Below are 16,600 nucleotides of genomic sequence, written 5' to 3' on the forward strand. Positions count from 1 at the left end.
GGCCAAGAGCATAGATTCAAAGGTCAGAGGTCCAATATCACGGTAATAGATATGTTTTGGTCACTACGAGCGTGTCAAAATTATAAAAAATGTCAAAGGTTAAGAAGTTAGTCAATAAAAACTACAGGTAAAATTCCTGAAATTTTTAGGCAATGCGTTGCAAACTTGTGCTTCAGACTTGCCCGACATGTCTCTGAGAGTGATGGTGTCATAAGGTCAAAGGTACGAAGTCGAGGTCATAAATAATACCTATAGGTTCTGTTGCGGCTATTATGTTCATGTCAACTCGACAGAATGGTTGAAAGTGCCTTGCCCATGTAGAAAATAATGATTTTCAATTATTAGAGCGTATTTATTAATAAACAATGCTAAAGTTCAGAAGGTCAATGAAGTTGACAGGTTTTAAGAGAAGTGTTTCACAAAATCATCGTATACCGTAAGGCCTGCATGCCCATATACTTCCAAGGTGTAAGGCCATGTGCCTCTGGCATGAGTCTTGACATGAAACTCCATGGGTTGCCTTCATGCATGTTCTAATTGTTCTCTTCATTTATGAGATCGTTGTATACTAGATGAAAATATGTAGGGGAAAATATTAACAAACGTTGAATATGCAATCCACATAAAGTTCAATATTTCTCATTAGTCTGTGAAAGACCTCACAAGTTGTTCACGCAAGTAATGCCACATTTGTCAGTAAAACTAAAAGAGTATCCGAGTCTATCACCCTACCCTCGCTTCTTACGAAACTGACCCGTAAGGAGAAGGAAAGTTGTAAAACCAAAGGCAACTTTACATTGGGTAACACTGGTGAGGCCATGTGGACGGGAATAATGGGAAAGGTTTTTTTTACTATACTGGGGGTCACCTGGAGGGGAGCTTGATAGTCTCGCAGTGCAGATGGTTGCAGCAAACGTCGTGTCACAAACCGTACAGAGGTGGTCAGAAAAGGATACACGTTGTCGGCTAAATTTCGCAAATCTAGTACAAACGCATTAATACCGAGAAACACTACGGCTGTACACTTAACCGTTACCATATGGAGAGAAAATGTCTTCTAAGAAGGATAATTCTAACAGAAGCTCTGAAATTTTGGAGCAAGAAGATGTTCTGCAAGCTCTCGTGATCGCTGATAGCTTCAATAGAAAGTTTTTGCCTCTCACAGTTGAGAAGCCAAGAGTAGGTTGCTTACAGTCAACACATAGCACTTGACATAGGCTAGCCTACTGTAGACTATCCCTAGGAATAACGGTAAACAGGGCATATACCTAAGCCTTACTGTTCATAACATCGTACATCGTAGTGTTCGCTGCCCATAATTACACAAAAAGCGTAAAGTTATATTTTAGTTGTAGTCTAATTGAATCTCCTAAATGGTATCCTTTCCAATCTCAGAATCAATCTCTGTGGGGTAAAAACATTTTGCCCTTTATCTAGGTGTGTTATGCTTTCATTTGGACGGAGTTTGATTGAAATTTCAGGAAATGTAGTAATAATACTAACTATTACATCATATCATAATATGTATCATTTATTTTGCTCTTTGGTAAAGATAAACTTGTATATTTCTTCCTGACTGACTGAAATGTTGATCAAAAAGCATTGTGAGCAGACATATCTGTTCACCTGCGTTCCCACTACATAAGTCTAGAAAGGTTCGATTAAAGTTAGCTTAAGTTTAGTAGGGTCTAACCAAGTAGGCCTAGACTATGCAGAGGGACATTTGTTTCTGCCAGTGCCTAACCTGTGGTGAAAACTAATGGTAACAGGCTAGATAGTACTAAGATGTATGACTGGCTATGTTGGGTGTTTAATCTGACCCCAGGCTATTCTCTAAGTTTAAGACATACTTCTCCATTATGAAGTAAACATTATCTGTATATGCCTTGTCTTATTGAGCAATTTTGTTTTCAATGTAGGTCTTGTTGCCATTGGTGAATATTCCATTGATTGACTACACAATTGAGTTTCTTGCATCCTCTGGTGTTCAAGAGATCTTCGTTTTCTGTTGTGCTCATGCTGATCAAATCAAAGACCATGTCAAGTAAGCCATTTTGTTGAACTTTTTCACTCTTATCTTGAACAAAAGATTATGTAACCCATCCCCCCTCCCACCATGGGTGATTGATAGTGTTGTTTGCAACAGTTCAAAAATTTGCTCCTGGGTACCAGTTCACTAATTTTGGTTGGTCCCCAGGGTACCTGTTCATTATGCAATCGACCTATAACCCAACTGGGCCCATACTATTGGGGCAAGCCTAATGTTACATTTATAGGCTATGCAAGCCCATTGAACGAATTACTCGTAATATTGGTTTGCCTGATTGAAGAATTCCTTTAAGCATTTATTACGGTATATTTCCATAATGTTGCTGAAATTAAACAATTGTGAATAATTTTTTGTATGATTACTATGAGCTGATCTGTTGTGTTCCGATATTAAGGTCATTGGCTGCTATATAGTCATATGATCAATACAGTTTTCTTTCGTGAACAGAGTCACGTAATTTGAAGGTCAAGATGAGTCGGTACCAGTAATTTTCAGTCTGGCCATCTACTCAAGTCTCACTGCATTATAGATATCTATCATTTGTAATATTACATGCTAGTGATTTGCCAATGATTTTGTAATGATATGTATCAAGCTATATTGGTATCAGCAAGTATTGTGGTTGTGGATCATATTTACAGTACAGGACTTCATGTTTGTTTCACTATTCCTTTGTGGTTTGGTTACTGTTGATACTACTTTCTTTGGAGAAATTTATTTTATTTGAATTCCCACCAGTTCTTCCAAGTGGAATCAAAGCAACTCTCCATGTACAATTACGACCATCGTGTCAGATACCTGCACGTCGATGGGAGATGCCATCAGGGAGATGGAGTCTAAGAAAGGGGTGCTCCGATCTCACTTCATACTGGTCAACGGAGATGTCATCTCAAATATGCAGCTTAAGGACATAGTCGAAATTCACAAGTCAGTATTCTTTAAAGATGCTTTGATGTAGTACTTAATCCTTCATAATTTAAACCGTGTGATTTTTGGTAAATTACTAAACCCATCTGTCAATTTAAAAATCTCATGACAATATCAGTGCATTAGCTTCAGTATTTAAGTTTTATTTCAAATAATAAAGGGGAAAAAAAAGAAAAAGAAAAATAGCTGCTTGTTCCATACGAATAGTTCAAGGATGAAGAGTCGTTTTGGAATCGAAAAGAAATCATTAGGAATTATTCCTTTGCGTCACTAGTGTGTCTGAAATATCAATTTCATATCACTGGCATCTTTCCTTCTACATTATAACTTGTTCTCATGCTTCACAGTTTGGTGCTTATCAAGACAATACAGTCTTTAAGTACATGGTTTGTGTTCTAGTTATAAAGAGAGAAGCATCTTTTGGTTAGAGTCCAGCAATGTACCTTTGGTAAATGTCTAATACGTCAAATCTTGGGTTTAATACGTACCTGGATTTTATGAGACCTTTCAACATCATAGATACGGATGTAGAATTTTCGTTTGTTTTAGTTGTGTTCACCAAGGGAAGCATACAACAAACTTTTAATTTGTCAGTCAGAGACACCCTAATATGGGTAGAAATTAAAAGTACATCATTCATACTTTCTCAAGGTTTTGGTGACAGTTCAAAATTCGAGCATCGTAACATCCTAAACTCCTAACTGAGCGATCCATTACTAAAATTAGGCATCTGGCATCATGGCTGTCAGACAAACCAATTATTATATATACTGCTCTTGTGTGTAACATCTTGTCTTACTTTCCAATTTGTTGACAGAAAACGATTCTTAGAAGACAAGTCCACTGTAATGACTCTCATCAACAAACAAGCTAAGCCAGGTCACAGAACAAGAAACAGAGAGGAAGAGTTTCTAATGGTGACGGGACCGTCCGGGCGGGTGCTGAACTTTCAAAGACTGCAGGGGAAAAGGAAGTTAAAACTCCCATTGGTATGTAATGAGCAGGCATGAGCTTTTTCCGCGAATTCGCGGAATATCCGTGATTTCTTTTCTACCTCAGGCTCAAAAAGTATTATCCTAACACACTGTAGCATATGTAAACTGGGGCCTATACCACGATTTTTGCTTTCCGTGATTTTTTTTTACACCAGGCTCATTGCTGAATGAGTATGAGCAATGAGTATTTTTCAAGTTTTCTTTTTATTTTGCTGCGCAAGTGAAAGACTGTGACATTTTAATTTTTTTATTTCATGTTTTGATGTATATGTAATATAAATATATATATATATTTATATATATATATATATACATATATATATATATATATATATATATATATATATATATATATATATATATATATATATATATATATATATATATATATATATATATATATATATATATATATATATATATATATATATATATATATATATATATGGACATGATAGGAAAAACCTCATTCAAGAAGGAGAAATGGGTCTGGTCTGGTCCGGTGTGGGCATGAAAGGGCAACAAAGTTAATAATGCTGCATGACTATTTTACTCCTTAGAGCACTGCCAGTTTTTGGTAATACCAAACTTTGCAAGTAGAATAGCATTTCACATTTGTTTTTGTCAGGCCCTGATATTATTGTACAAATGAGTCTTAAAATCTGCTCTTTATTTCTATGTTTTGTTCTGTTCCAGAATCTGTTTCAGGAGCATAGTAGCATGACTGTTCGCCATGATCTCATTGATACTCATATATGTGTGTGCACCCCAAGGGTGGTGGAACTCTTCGTCGATAACTTTGATTACAAAACCAAGAACGATTTCATCCGCGGACTTCTGATCAATGAAGAGGTAAAAATGGAAGAGGTTAAATGTCATTTAATGATTGAACATTCATTGATGGTTGATTTGGTTAAAAACTATAAAAGATGAAAGATATAAATTTTTCATTTCATTTTTTTTTTTTTATCACAACGTACACATGTGGAACAAATAAATATTAATTGATACGATGTTGATGTACATTGCAAAGGGAAAAAAAAAGGAAAGAAAAAGGTAGACTTGTTTTAGGTCACTCCCTGTAGAACACAGTTAAACTAAAACATATGGACAGAAAAAATGCTGAAGTATAGTTTCTTGCATCGATGGTTTTTATTTTAATATCTGCATTGACATGTAATATCATGTTAGATTTAAAACCTGAGTGACTGATGCTGAGCCAGGCATTTTCAAGTATACCACAACCTTTATGCAGTGCCACTTTTTCACATTTTTCAGAGCAATCCAAGCTTATCGGCAGGGTCAGGGTTGTGGAATTGGGATGAATAAGTGATGTATTTCATCTCATATACCTCATATACATATGTTTTTCTTGGGGCGTTCTCCTTAGGATCGGGGAGTGGGGGTGGAATAGGAGGGGGCCCTGGTTAGAAGTCTCAGGATTGGGGGGGGGTGGAGTGAGGAGGGGCCCTGACTAGAAATCTCAGGATCGGGGAGTAGGGGTGGAGTGAGGAGGGGGGCCTGGATAGAAGTCTCAGAGGACCTGACGTAACCAGTATCTTGCCATGATTTCTCACCTTAGATTGAAGGTAACAAGCTCTTCCTCCATGTCTTACGTGATGAGTACGCTACCAGAGTCGCCAATCTACCTTTGTATGATTCTGTAAGGTAAGTTCCGATCGTGGTTTTCGAAGGTTGGACATGTCACAACGACAGTTTCTAGATATTAGGCACTCGATGTCTATCGTAACAATCTTGATGTCTGTTGTAGTCATTTATAGTAGTGAGTGCAGAACATATCTGAGATTCTGCAGAAACTTTGGCAGTTAAACTAGAATTCAAGGTATGAGTCGCGACCATCTGCGTTGTTGTCACAAAATGGTAACTTATAACATCTGAGTGGATCTTCTTGTTATATTGTTACTTTGTTTTGCATCAAAAGTTCAGAGGAGAACATTTTTTTTGGACCGATAAAAGAGAGTAACATTTTCTACTCATCCTGAAGAGATTTGCATGCAATTCCTTGATAGCTTTCTCGAGATATTGATAATTTAACTTGTCACAGATTGTACCTTAAAGTGAACTTGAAGCAAACAGGTGTGATGTCATAGTTGAATGCTGACAGCAAATTTTGCTCTTTTTTTTTCAATGTATTGTTTTGACCTTGGATCGATGAGAGTTCCAACAATTATGTAAATTTAACCATATGTCAATGACTGAGGTATATTCATCTTGAGATGAATTCCAATATTGGAGTAGGAAATTGGATGTCAAATCTTTACTAAAAACATAGAAGTATTTGTCAGTGTCCTTCTATGGCATCAAACCTGTTTGCTTCAATTTCAACTTCGAATACTGTTATCTCAAAAACTCCAAAAATGGAATGCAAACTTCACCAGGATGCTTAACAATTTGTTCATCTTTCAGAAGCAATTTTTTTTCACTCTGAACGATCAAATTGTAATATCAAAAGTGATCTTGAAAATATCGACAAGGTCTGTTTGACTTTTCCTAAAAAAATATCGAGTCTTAATTCTGCAACTACAGCACTTTCATGGTAATGGTACGCAGCCTTTTACCGGTGTCGCATAGAACGAGACTCTGGGCTGTAGATGTGCAGGTGCTTTAAGTGTGTTTTTCATTGTTTTCTCTCACAGCAAGGATATGATCCACAGATGGGTATTTCCAGTGGTACCAGAGCACATAAGCCCAGGAGGTTACTCTCTCAGGAGACACAACCAATACTTAGCTAAAGATGTGTCACTAGGAAGGTATGAAATGTGTTGTAATTCATAACAATGTTTGCTACAAAAGTTGGCAATAATATTTGAGGTGTCTCAGGAAAGGTATCTCAGGAGACACAACCAAAATTCACAGGCATGAGCTTTTTCCCCGAATTCCCTTAATATCAGTGATTTCTGTTCTACCTCGGGGACAAAAACTATTATCCTAACACAATGTAGCATACGCAAACTGGAGCCTATACTGCAATGTTTGCAAAGTTCCATGATATTTTTTTTACCCCAGGCAGATCCCAGTATTTAGCTAAAGATATCTCGCTAGGAAGGTATGAAATTTGTTGTAATTTATAACGGAATATTTGTTACAAAAGTTGGCAATAAGACCCTTCAGTAGTTTTCTGTAGTTACAATGACGGCCGATCATGACCATAACTGAATCCGACATCATAACTGCATACGTCATGATATGTGCTGTGACATCTCATGTAACATGATATGATCCATTCGTGTTAATGTTATTTTGTTAACACTTAAATTGAGGTCAGGTCGTGTTACCAGCTTGCCCTGAAACTTTCATGATACAGCTAGGGGTGGGTCTCCCCCCCCCACCCAATAATTGGCTTGAATCTTCAATAGTTGGAAAATCGTGTTCAAAACATGACAGTTGGAAAATTTTATCTATGGAACATCTCTTAAAATAACTTAAGTTGACAGGATAATTCTGATTTCTGAATTGATAACATTAGGCTGTTTCTAATATTTCTAATTTTAGGCTTAGATTATGACCAGATTTGTCAATTTGACGACATTTGAACTTAAAATTAACCGAAATCTTGTTTCTAACTCCTTGTACAACCCATAACAAAGTTGAAAATACTACAATACTAACTTTATAATTGTCTGAATCTGGCCAATTGGCATCAATTGAGAACCTTAACATATTACTAAGTACCGGTATAGCATATTTAAGGTACAAAGAATTGACAACCCAATCATGTTTGCTGCTGAAAATTTCGAACTTGTGGTACCGCACCTCTTACAAATCCACCAAGTTACAAAATTCTTATTCTAGTTGGAATATAATGATTCTACACCCCCTCCTCACCCCCACCTCCCTAATCACAAGACCCTAGCAACATCCATGGATACAGTATTGTTAACATTTTTTAGCATTTAGCATAACACAGTAACATGAGAAGAAACTGCTTCAACCAATATACATGCTCACAATGTTTCAACTGCATTTTTTAGATTCCACTTACTCTTGTCTGTTATTTTTTTTGTTAACTATTCTTTGTAGAAGTAATATATAAGGTCACCAATGGTGAATTTTCTTGCCCTCGATCGTAATAGTTCTTGTTTTATCTTCAGGGATTGTGTCTTGGATGAAGATGTTTTGGTCGGCAGCAACACAGTCATAGGAGACAATACCTTCATCAGCCACTCGGTCATAGGCAGTGGCTGCAAAATAGGTGAGTTTATGACGGTGCAGAGAAATAGATAGAATGCAGAAATTGTGCCAGGAAACCAGACTCCGACAAGATTAGCTCCCCCGCCAGACTCCACTCGGTAAATTTGTTCCCATTGTCCACCTCATTTCGTAGTTTTCATGCCTCCAATGAACACTCAGGTCGCCCTTGCTTCAGCAAATGAGCCTCCTATTGTGAGTAGTTCACAGTACTATACTAAGCAAGCTTCCATGCTCATTTTCACAGTTGAGAACACTCTGAATAGATGGTGTAAAAGATCTACCCCGTGGGATCCAGCAAGATGATTTTGAAATTAAAATAAAATATAACTGTTAGCAAACTGCCTATCCACTAGAGAGCCTGTGTTAGAGAATGTGTAAAAGTGAGTTGACCTGACGTTTCGATCCTAGCAGGATCTTCTTCAGAGGCTAAATGACAAGTAACAGTAACAGAAGGGACAAAAACACGCACAGAATGCAGACAGGTTAATGAGCAAGATGATGTTGACACGGTCTTTCACAGACACCCTGAATTTTAATACCAATGTAATCGGGGATGGTCACAACTTTAATGCAGGCTAGTCTGGTTGGTGTTGTACAAGACTTGTCATGCTATTGCAATATCAAATACTGGTGTTTTCTTCACAACTTTATTTCAAGTGACATTTGCCAAGAAAGGCTTTAATACCGAGTTATATCTTTGAGTTAGCTGTTGTCTTATTGTAATTTCTTTGGCTGCAATATCCTGTCAACATTTGCCAGTCTCTGCTTAGCTTTTTTTGGATTGATTTGAGAGGCCTTACCGTGTGCCTCACACTGCCAAACCTAACAAGACAACCCAACTCAGTTTGGCCCTCTTAACAATAACCTCAGTCAGAGAAGCCCAGAATGCAGCATTTACACGACTGGCAGTTGGTGAAGGGCGTGCATGTGCGATGGCAGGTTTGGGACTGCCTAGTTTCACCAAATGTGAATGATCACGTTTAGTTCAATATGTGCTCATCAGACATACAATGTACATACATCATTGACACCCGCGTGGTTTTTTACGACTATCGATAACTAGGTCATGGTGGTCAAGTTGAGTCTCATGGAGTTCTGTGGGGCAGTGTGTGGGACGGCTTTACAAATGAATTTTTTTCTTCACGAGCTGAGTTTTTAAAAGAGTCTTTTAATAGTTGTTACCAGACAGCTTATTTTTTCATCCTTGACAGGAAGTAACGTACGACTAGAGAATGCCTACCTGTGGGATGGAGTTACCGTGGAAGACGACTGTTCTGTTACCTTCTCTATTCTCTGTAATAATGTTCTAGTCAAATCAGGATCCACTATTCAAAAGGGATGCATTCTGTCATTCCAGGTAGGTCTTTCCTTTTTCTTTTTATGAGAGATAAGTTTATTTGTCTTAAATAAAAACATTCTGTGTGAAAGATACGGAAGAATGTCTAAAGGAGCTGCCAACTGGGTGTTCTTCATACAACCTGATATCTCCCTCTTTGAAAATTAAAAATTTAGAGTGAACTGAGTGAGACTTAAGTGGATGTATGCTTACACAAGTTAGATAATGAATCAGTTAACGAACATGACTGACATTTCGTGGTGAAACTGGAAAATGGTTATAAAATTTGCATAATGAATAAAAAATATAACTGTGAACTTAGTGTGGAAATGGAATGTGGTAATGCCTTTTGAATAATAAAATTGAATAAGTGTCATTCTGTTATTATAATGATTATTATTATGATTATTATAATTATGATTATTATTATGATTTTGATTATTATTTTTATTATTATCATTATTATTATGATCATTAATATTATCATTATTATTATTATAATAATAAAATATATTATGATTATTATTACTATTATTATTTTTATTATTAATATTTTTCCAGGTGGTAGTTGGACCCGATATCATCATCCAACACGGTACGCTTCTGACCAGTCGACCTCAAAGCCAGGTGATGAATAGTTCGGACGACTTTGAGGAAACCGAAACAAGCGACTTGGGCAACAGAGACGAGATTCATCCCAATCCAGCGGTGGTAGGTGCCGAGGGCAAAGGTCATGTGTGGCTTCCTCAAGAAATCTTTGGCGAAGACGAAGAAGAGGCGGAGGATTTGGTTGGTCCACCATTTGGTGAGCAGTTGCTCTGATTTCAAAGAGAAGCATCTACACATAAATGATAACTTTAATTGTTGTGTATAAACTTTGGTATATATCTGTTTGCTTCAAATCTTCTGCATAATAAGGATCTTGATAACATGTTTTATTGTAGTAAGCATTGACATCCCTTCAACTCCCCCCTCCCCCCACCCCTCGAGCCTGTCATTTAAATGTTAAGCAGTGTACAGAAGAAAATTTTGTGTTTTGTTGAAATTTAGGAACAAAAATGGCTGCACATTGTGGGTAAATGTTTAGCCAGCTTTGGAGGGCCGTTCAGTTGATGACTACAGTTGTGTACATCAAATTCATATTCATAAACAGATAAAAGGATAAAATGGTATTTGTCCTCCATCACGCTGGAGATAACCAAATGAAACAAACATAGTGGTAGGCCTATGATCAACCAGAAGTCAAATTTTGCTGGCTCAAAGCTGGTGTTCTACACAACCCCTCTACAATGTACACATTGGTGGTTCTTTGTCATTTTGCCACATTTTTTCGGACAACTTCATTCTGCTGTTCGGACAACCAAAAATGTGAGACCAGGTTGTCTCGAAAGGCAACCAGAAAAAATCCTTAAAAATTTACCCGGCATTAAATAACTAGAAGACGTTCATCTTCAAGCCTGAATTAAGTCAGTCATTTCCTGTTTAAGATTCTCTCGATCATATGACCGGATAATTGATTCATAGAGAGGGATTTTTTGTGTGACATTTCTGACACATTTCTCGCCTCTTCTTCTGATAATTTTCAGGTTTAAATGTTTCTCTGGATGCATCTTGCTACGATGATTCAGGGGATGATTCTGATGAAGATTCGTACATCTCCCCCAGCTCATCACCGCCTCCTGATGATACCGCCCGTAAGTGATCCAACGCATAATTTACGCGACTAGAAGCTTCAGCTGACAGTCCCATTATTGGGACGTGCTAGAGAGAGTTTCAGGTTGGGGTACCCCTTAGACTCTGGGTGATCCAGGGTGGTGATTTGGGAGGGGCAAAATGATCTCTTTATAACAATATGTGTCCTGATGGGTAAGGGATGGGGCGATGTGTTCCTCCTCCACTTTGAGAAACTTTGGTATGATTATATGTGATTAGAAGTTAAATTGGTGCTATATTTTTAAAGGAAATTTATGTTAAAAAATGTTTCCAATTTTAAGTTCTTAGTCTGTATGGTATAAATGTTTTAAAGGAAAATGTGGCAAACTGGATGGTATTGTAAGGAAGCTTAAGAAGTACTTCTGATTTGCCTTATTATTGGGACATCGCACATGGTCCATCTGTTCTGGCACCCTTGTTTTGTTGTCATGGTAGATTTTAAGGTGTAGCTACTTAGCTGATTTCGATCTTTTTATTTTTTTATATTTTTTTTTTATCCCTATCATGATGGCTTAACTGCTCATGCAACTCAAGAAATCAGTTTACTATACTCATCATCTGAGCGAAAAAAAATTCTTGAAATCTCCAATGTCCTTTAAATATTACCTGGTCATATCACCTGTTTTTGAAAAGTGTAGAAAGATATTGTCTTCAGGTTGGGTATGGAGATAGAAATCAGTCTACACTGTCTACAGAAGAGTAAATTACAGCTACAAAAAGTTTAGTCCTTCCACCTGATATTTACTTTGGATCTTGAAGTTTTATATTTTCGACATATTTCATGTTTTTTTTTCGTGTTTCAGTATTTTTCTTCGAGGTTCTTGAGAGCATACAGAGGACCATGGAGGAAAACGTCAAAGTAGATAATCTTATTTTGGAAGTGAACTCGTCCAAACATGCCTACAATATATCGATACAAGAACTGAACCAGCTGGTGATGAAGGCTGTTCTTGAACTGCCTCACATCAAAGGCCAGGTGAAACCAGCTCCACTATTACAGACCATGAAGAAGGTGGGTGAAACCATGTCCATTTGTTGAGATTTACTTGTCTGGTCTCAAAACATTCGTACATTCATTTGTTCCATCACTTGTAGAGTACATGGAGTGAGTACGAAAAATAGAAATTATTATACAAATTATTATACGTTACAGGCATTGAAGACTCGCCCCAAACCGCATGCCGCCATCTGAAAAAGTTAACTTTCCGTTGCTTGCAAGTGAAGTTTTTTTTTGTGTCGCTACAAAATGCAGACAGTAATGAAACGTGTTACCTTGTTATCTTTTATCTAGACCTGAGATGTCCATCGCTGTTATGTACACTGTGTTGTGGGTATTGACCGTAGCTGTATGTACTGACTGCATGTACACTAGTGTCTAATTATCGACGGTAGCAAGCTGTGTGTGTATTTTCTGGGATCGATGGTGGTGTCTAACACTTCTGTTACACCTCATTCGAAACTAGGTCAGATTACCGGCATGAGACGTTTCTTTTTGCGCGAGTCTTCACACCCTTTAAAGTGAAAGGAAGTAAACCAGACAGCCTGTAAACATGTAAAGCAAACAATATATATATGTTATCTATTCAACAGATTGTGAAGAAATTGTCGCCGTTATTCCTCAACTACTTCAAGAATGCCGCGTCTCAGTTAGATTGTCTTCGGGTCATTCAGGTATTAAAGATAATTTATGCGAATGATGTTATCTTTGGTCTATGCAACTTTGAATTTTGAATGAATTAAAATTAACCCTCAGATAATTGTATTTTCTCTCACCTGGAGTAAACATGAGAGAATCATTATTATTCTTCCAAACTAGTTTGATTTAAAAAACAATTGTTTCAGTGTTGAAAAGATAAGACTTTGACACAATCGGAAGTAACCAAAGCTGTTTATGTCTCAGTATGAAGTTAAAATGAAAGAATCTGTAGTGTTCATCAATCATATATTTATCCCATATGAGTTTTTACAATGTTTACCCACTCCCCTGAAAACCTTTTCTTTTTCCTTACACACAGGAACATTGCAGCCACAACAGTAGTACATTGGCAATTCTTCCAAAGTTTCTGTTAATGTTTTACGAAGAAGACGTCTTGGCTGAAGAAGTCATTCTCAGTTGGTATCAACAGGTGCCTAGTTCAGATCAAGTCCACAAAGTGGTCAGTATACAGTTTGTCTTTCATGATTCTTTAGTATATTTTTTCTTGGAGAACACAGCCATCTACTTGCATCCATTTTGATGTGTCCTCCATTTTGATGTCATCAGTGCCCCCCCCCCCCGTATGTGTGGTGTTAATCATCTTGGATCATTTAGGATATGTTGTAGTTACCTGTGACCTAATCACCCGTCATATTTGATCGGTTCATATCTGCAGGTCACTCCTTTCATAACTTGGCTCCAGGAGGCTGACGAGGAGAGCGAGGAGGAAGACGACTGATAAAGACGACTGAGGAAGAACGGATCCGCAACTTACAGCGAGCCTTAGGCCACGCGCTACCGGCGCTAGAGTAGAACTGTAGTATAAGTGAATGCTACTGCATGTTAGCAGGGTGAACATGAAAACTACCCTTGTACCCTTTACAGAGCCAGGGGTACAACTGTGACATGACAAGGGTCAATTGGGGGGGATGGCTCCTCCACCGAAGAGCTCAGTTCTTGTACCTTTGGAGGTGTTTGAAAAATCCCATTGGTCAGCCTTTGCTGCAATTATTAAAGTTGGATATTTCTGCTGCTGTGAAAGGTGGTGAAACGAGTTATTGTCTCTAGATAACACTTAGCAATCTATGCTTGCCTAACGGTAAAGACACTTCCCAAGTATTAAGGATTTATATTAAGTATTTGTGCTTTTCCGTGAAGTGCAAGTCGGGGGTTAAAAACAATTTTTTTTTTTTCATTACTCAACTATGAGGATGAACTCACATTGGTGTCCATGACATCATCTGGAACTTTTGATCATGTCGATATTTCAAACTCTGGAGACAATGTAGAGAATGTTCTGAATGTGAAACAATTAAGAAATACTGAATTTTGATGGTTTTATAGCAGTGTTTAACACTCCAAAGAAAACTTAATACAACGATGTTCAGAAAGTATTAAATACTGTATCAGTTTGTATTAAATACAGTAGTCAGCCAAGGACTCGGTTCTCATGTCATTACCCTACTTTAGTAACGTACATTGTTATTACGTCTCTGTTATAACGTACATCGTACCTTCATGAAACCATCAGAAGTAGAAATAATGATGGAAATCTACGCAGACTAAAATCTGAGAGTAAATTTGTCAGGGTGCTGTTGAATCACCCCACCGTATCTAATCACACACTGATGTTTCTTCTTGTGCTCGTGGATTTTGTTATTATTACAAGGACATTGTTAATATGAAAATAAAGAAGGAAAACAAAAAGCTTGTTTTGTTAAACATATTTTTTTTTAACTTTTATTTTACATCAGTTTTTAAGAAAATCAATTTCGTCTGATTTCCTTTAACCAGAATACATAGTTTAAAGTCATCAAGTATTGGGTAAATTTTTTTTAAGTATAATAAAAATGGCTGTTTTCAAAATTTCAAAGGAGTCCAATCCCCCAGAGACAGCACTTTGCTCTTTTCATTCTGAATTTGAAATATTAGAAATGAGCATTATTGAGCATTATTTCTTAACCGTTACTGTGGCAAAGTGGTTAGTAATCTGAAACTGACAATATGAAATCAATTTGTTTAGAGGTCAAAACCTAGAAAAAGCTGCTATTTTTTTCTTGTACTCTTTTCTTCCTTCCAAAGTTGAAATATTAAAAACAAGCTTTTCTTCTCAACAGTTAAAGTGCCACAGTAACTGTGAGAGTCAGCCAATCTCCTGGTCTAGAGTTCAAACCCCAGAGAATGCATTTTTGTATCGCTCTTATCCTTCTTCCCATTCTCGGAAGTTGAAATATTAGAAATGAGCATTATTTCTTAACAGTTACTGTGGCAAAGTGATTAGTGCTCTGTAACTAAAGGGAGTCAGACAAACTCCTTATCTAGAGTTCAAATCCAAGAGAGAGCCTTTTTTTTTATAATTGCTCCTTTTCTTCCTCCATTCTCAAGTTGAAGAATTAGAAACAAATTGCCAAATAAGTCATAAATAAGCTCTTCAGATTAACCGACCCTTAATAAGTTACAATTATTTCTCAGGTATTACTTTGAAAGGTGAACCAGAGACCATAGAACCTTCCTTAAAAATCCACAAAGGCAGTAGGTGGTTTCTTCTCCAAACAATAGGAGATAAACTGATATTGAATTAAGATCTTACCCACTTACTTTCCCACTTCCCCGCTTACTTCCCCACTAAAAAAAAAACACAAAAGAAGGGACAAAAAAGATTAAATCAAGTGCCCCAGAAATTTAGCTACAGTCCTTCCTACCCTCTGTTTTAAAAAAAAAAAAACTAAAAAAAAAAAAGCTGTTCCATCACAAAAAAAATATATATATTAAATTTTTCGCAGAGATGACTTTTTTTGGTGTCAAACCCGAATTGCTCGTTGGAGAAGAGGATGCATTTTGTATCCTGACCTCCGTACACCTGGTGTATATGACTTTTCACAAGGCAGTTGGGTTGCTGGAAAGAGGGAAGGGGAGGGAGGGGGGAAGATGTCTTGTCCAATCTGCCAGTGTGTGGATGATGTATGGAAACCATGACATTCGTAGAGTCATATAAAAAAGGTAATGGATTTATTGTGATCTATAATTGTTTATTTATTGTCTTGTTTTTGAAGCAGCTATTTTCTACATTCACCTTCATTCAACTTCAACTGTGACAGCATTATATACACTGGTATAATTCTGTTTGCACACTCTTTTTTTCTTTTATTACTTCAAAGATCCTAAAAATGGTTTCCTGAACTATTCGTGAGTTGTCAAAATATGCATGCGTTAAGAAAAAGCACCTCTTCTATAAAATAATTGAAGTTATAAAATATTTGAAGTAGACGATCCTCCCATATTAAAATAATCTTTATTTCCTGCAAAATATTTGACCTCTACTGATATTAATTACATATAGATCATAAAGAAATTTGGAAACCTTTGGCCACATTTCAGGAATGAATATTCTACATTTATTAGCACCATTTTGTTTGTGGGCATATAGCTAAACACCATAATATTGATCCAACCTATTCCCTCACCTCCCATTCTTCATTTCATTGTCGAGGATAATTCCAGAAGGAATAAGAAGAGGGTGTTAAGGTTATTTTACCAAAGAAAATGAGATGATGCAATGTCAAACACTTGGAAATACTGAAACAAAACTATGGTACATGTTCATAAATGTTAACATGCAGTTACAATACATTGTGATTAGCAGCCTTTATAATATATGTTACATTAGAAAC

The 16,600-nt window shown here is 36.9% G+C and overlaps 1 protein-coding gene across 1 annotated transcript; it reads left to right on the top strand.

The window, feature by feature from the left end:
• The first annotated feature begins 981 nt into the window (after positions 1-981).
• On the top strand, positions 982-15,544 carry LOC139978198 (translation initiation factor eIF2B subunit epsilon-like). Its single transcript, XM_071988136.1, has 15 exons — positions 982-1,179; positions 1,920-2,044; positions 2,789-2,977; positions 3,795-3,966; positions 4,669-4,824; positions 5,555-5,640; positions 6,630-6,743; positions 8,085-8,185; positions 9,396-9,541; positions 10,082-10,325; positions 11,107-11,214; positions 12,037-12,245; positions 12,824-12,904; positions 13,249-13,389; positions 13,606-15,544. Exons 1-15 carry the CDS (start codon positions 1,051-1,053, stop codon positions 13,666-13,668), a joined length of 2,064 nt encoding a protein of 687 aa, XP_071844237.1. The 5' UTR covers positions 982-1,050; the 3' UTR covers positions 13,669-15,544.
• Positions 15,545-16,600: the final 1,056 nt, after the last annotated feature.

The sequence above is a fragment of the Apostichopus japonicus genome, chromosome 13, assembly GCF_037975245.1.
Source record: "Apostichopus japonicus isolate 1M-3 chromosome 13, ASM3797524v1, whole genome shotgun sequence".
Lineage (NCBI taxonomy): Eukaryota > Metazoa > Echinodermata > Holothuroidea > Aspidochirotida > Stichopodidae > Apostichopus > Apostichopus japonicus.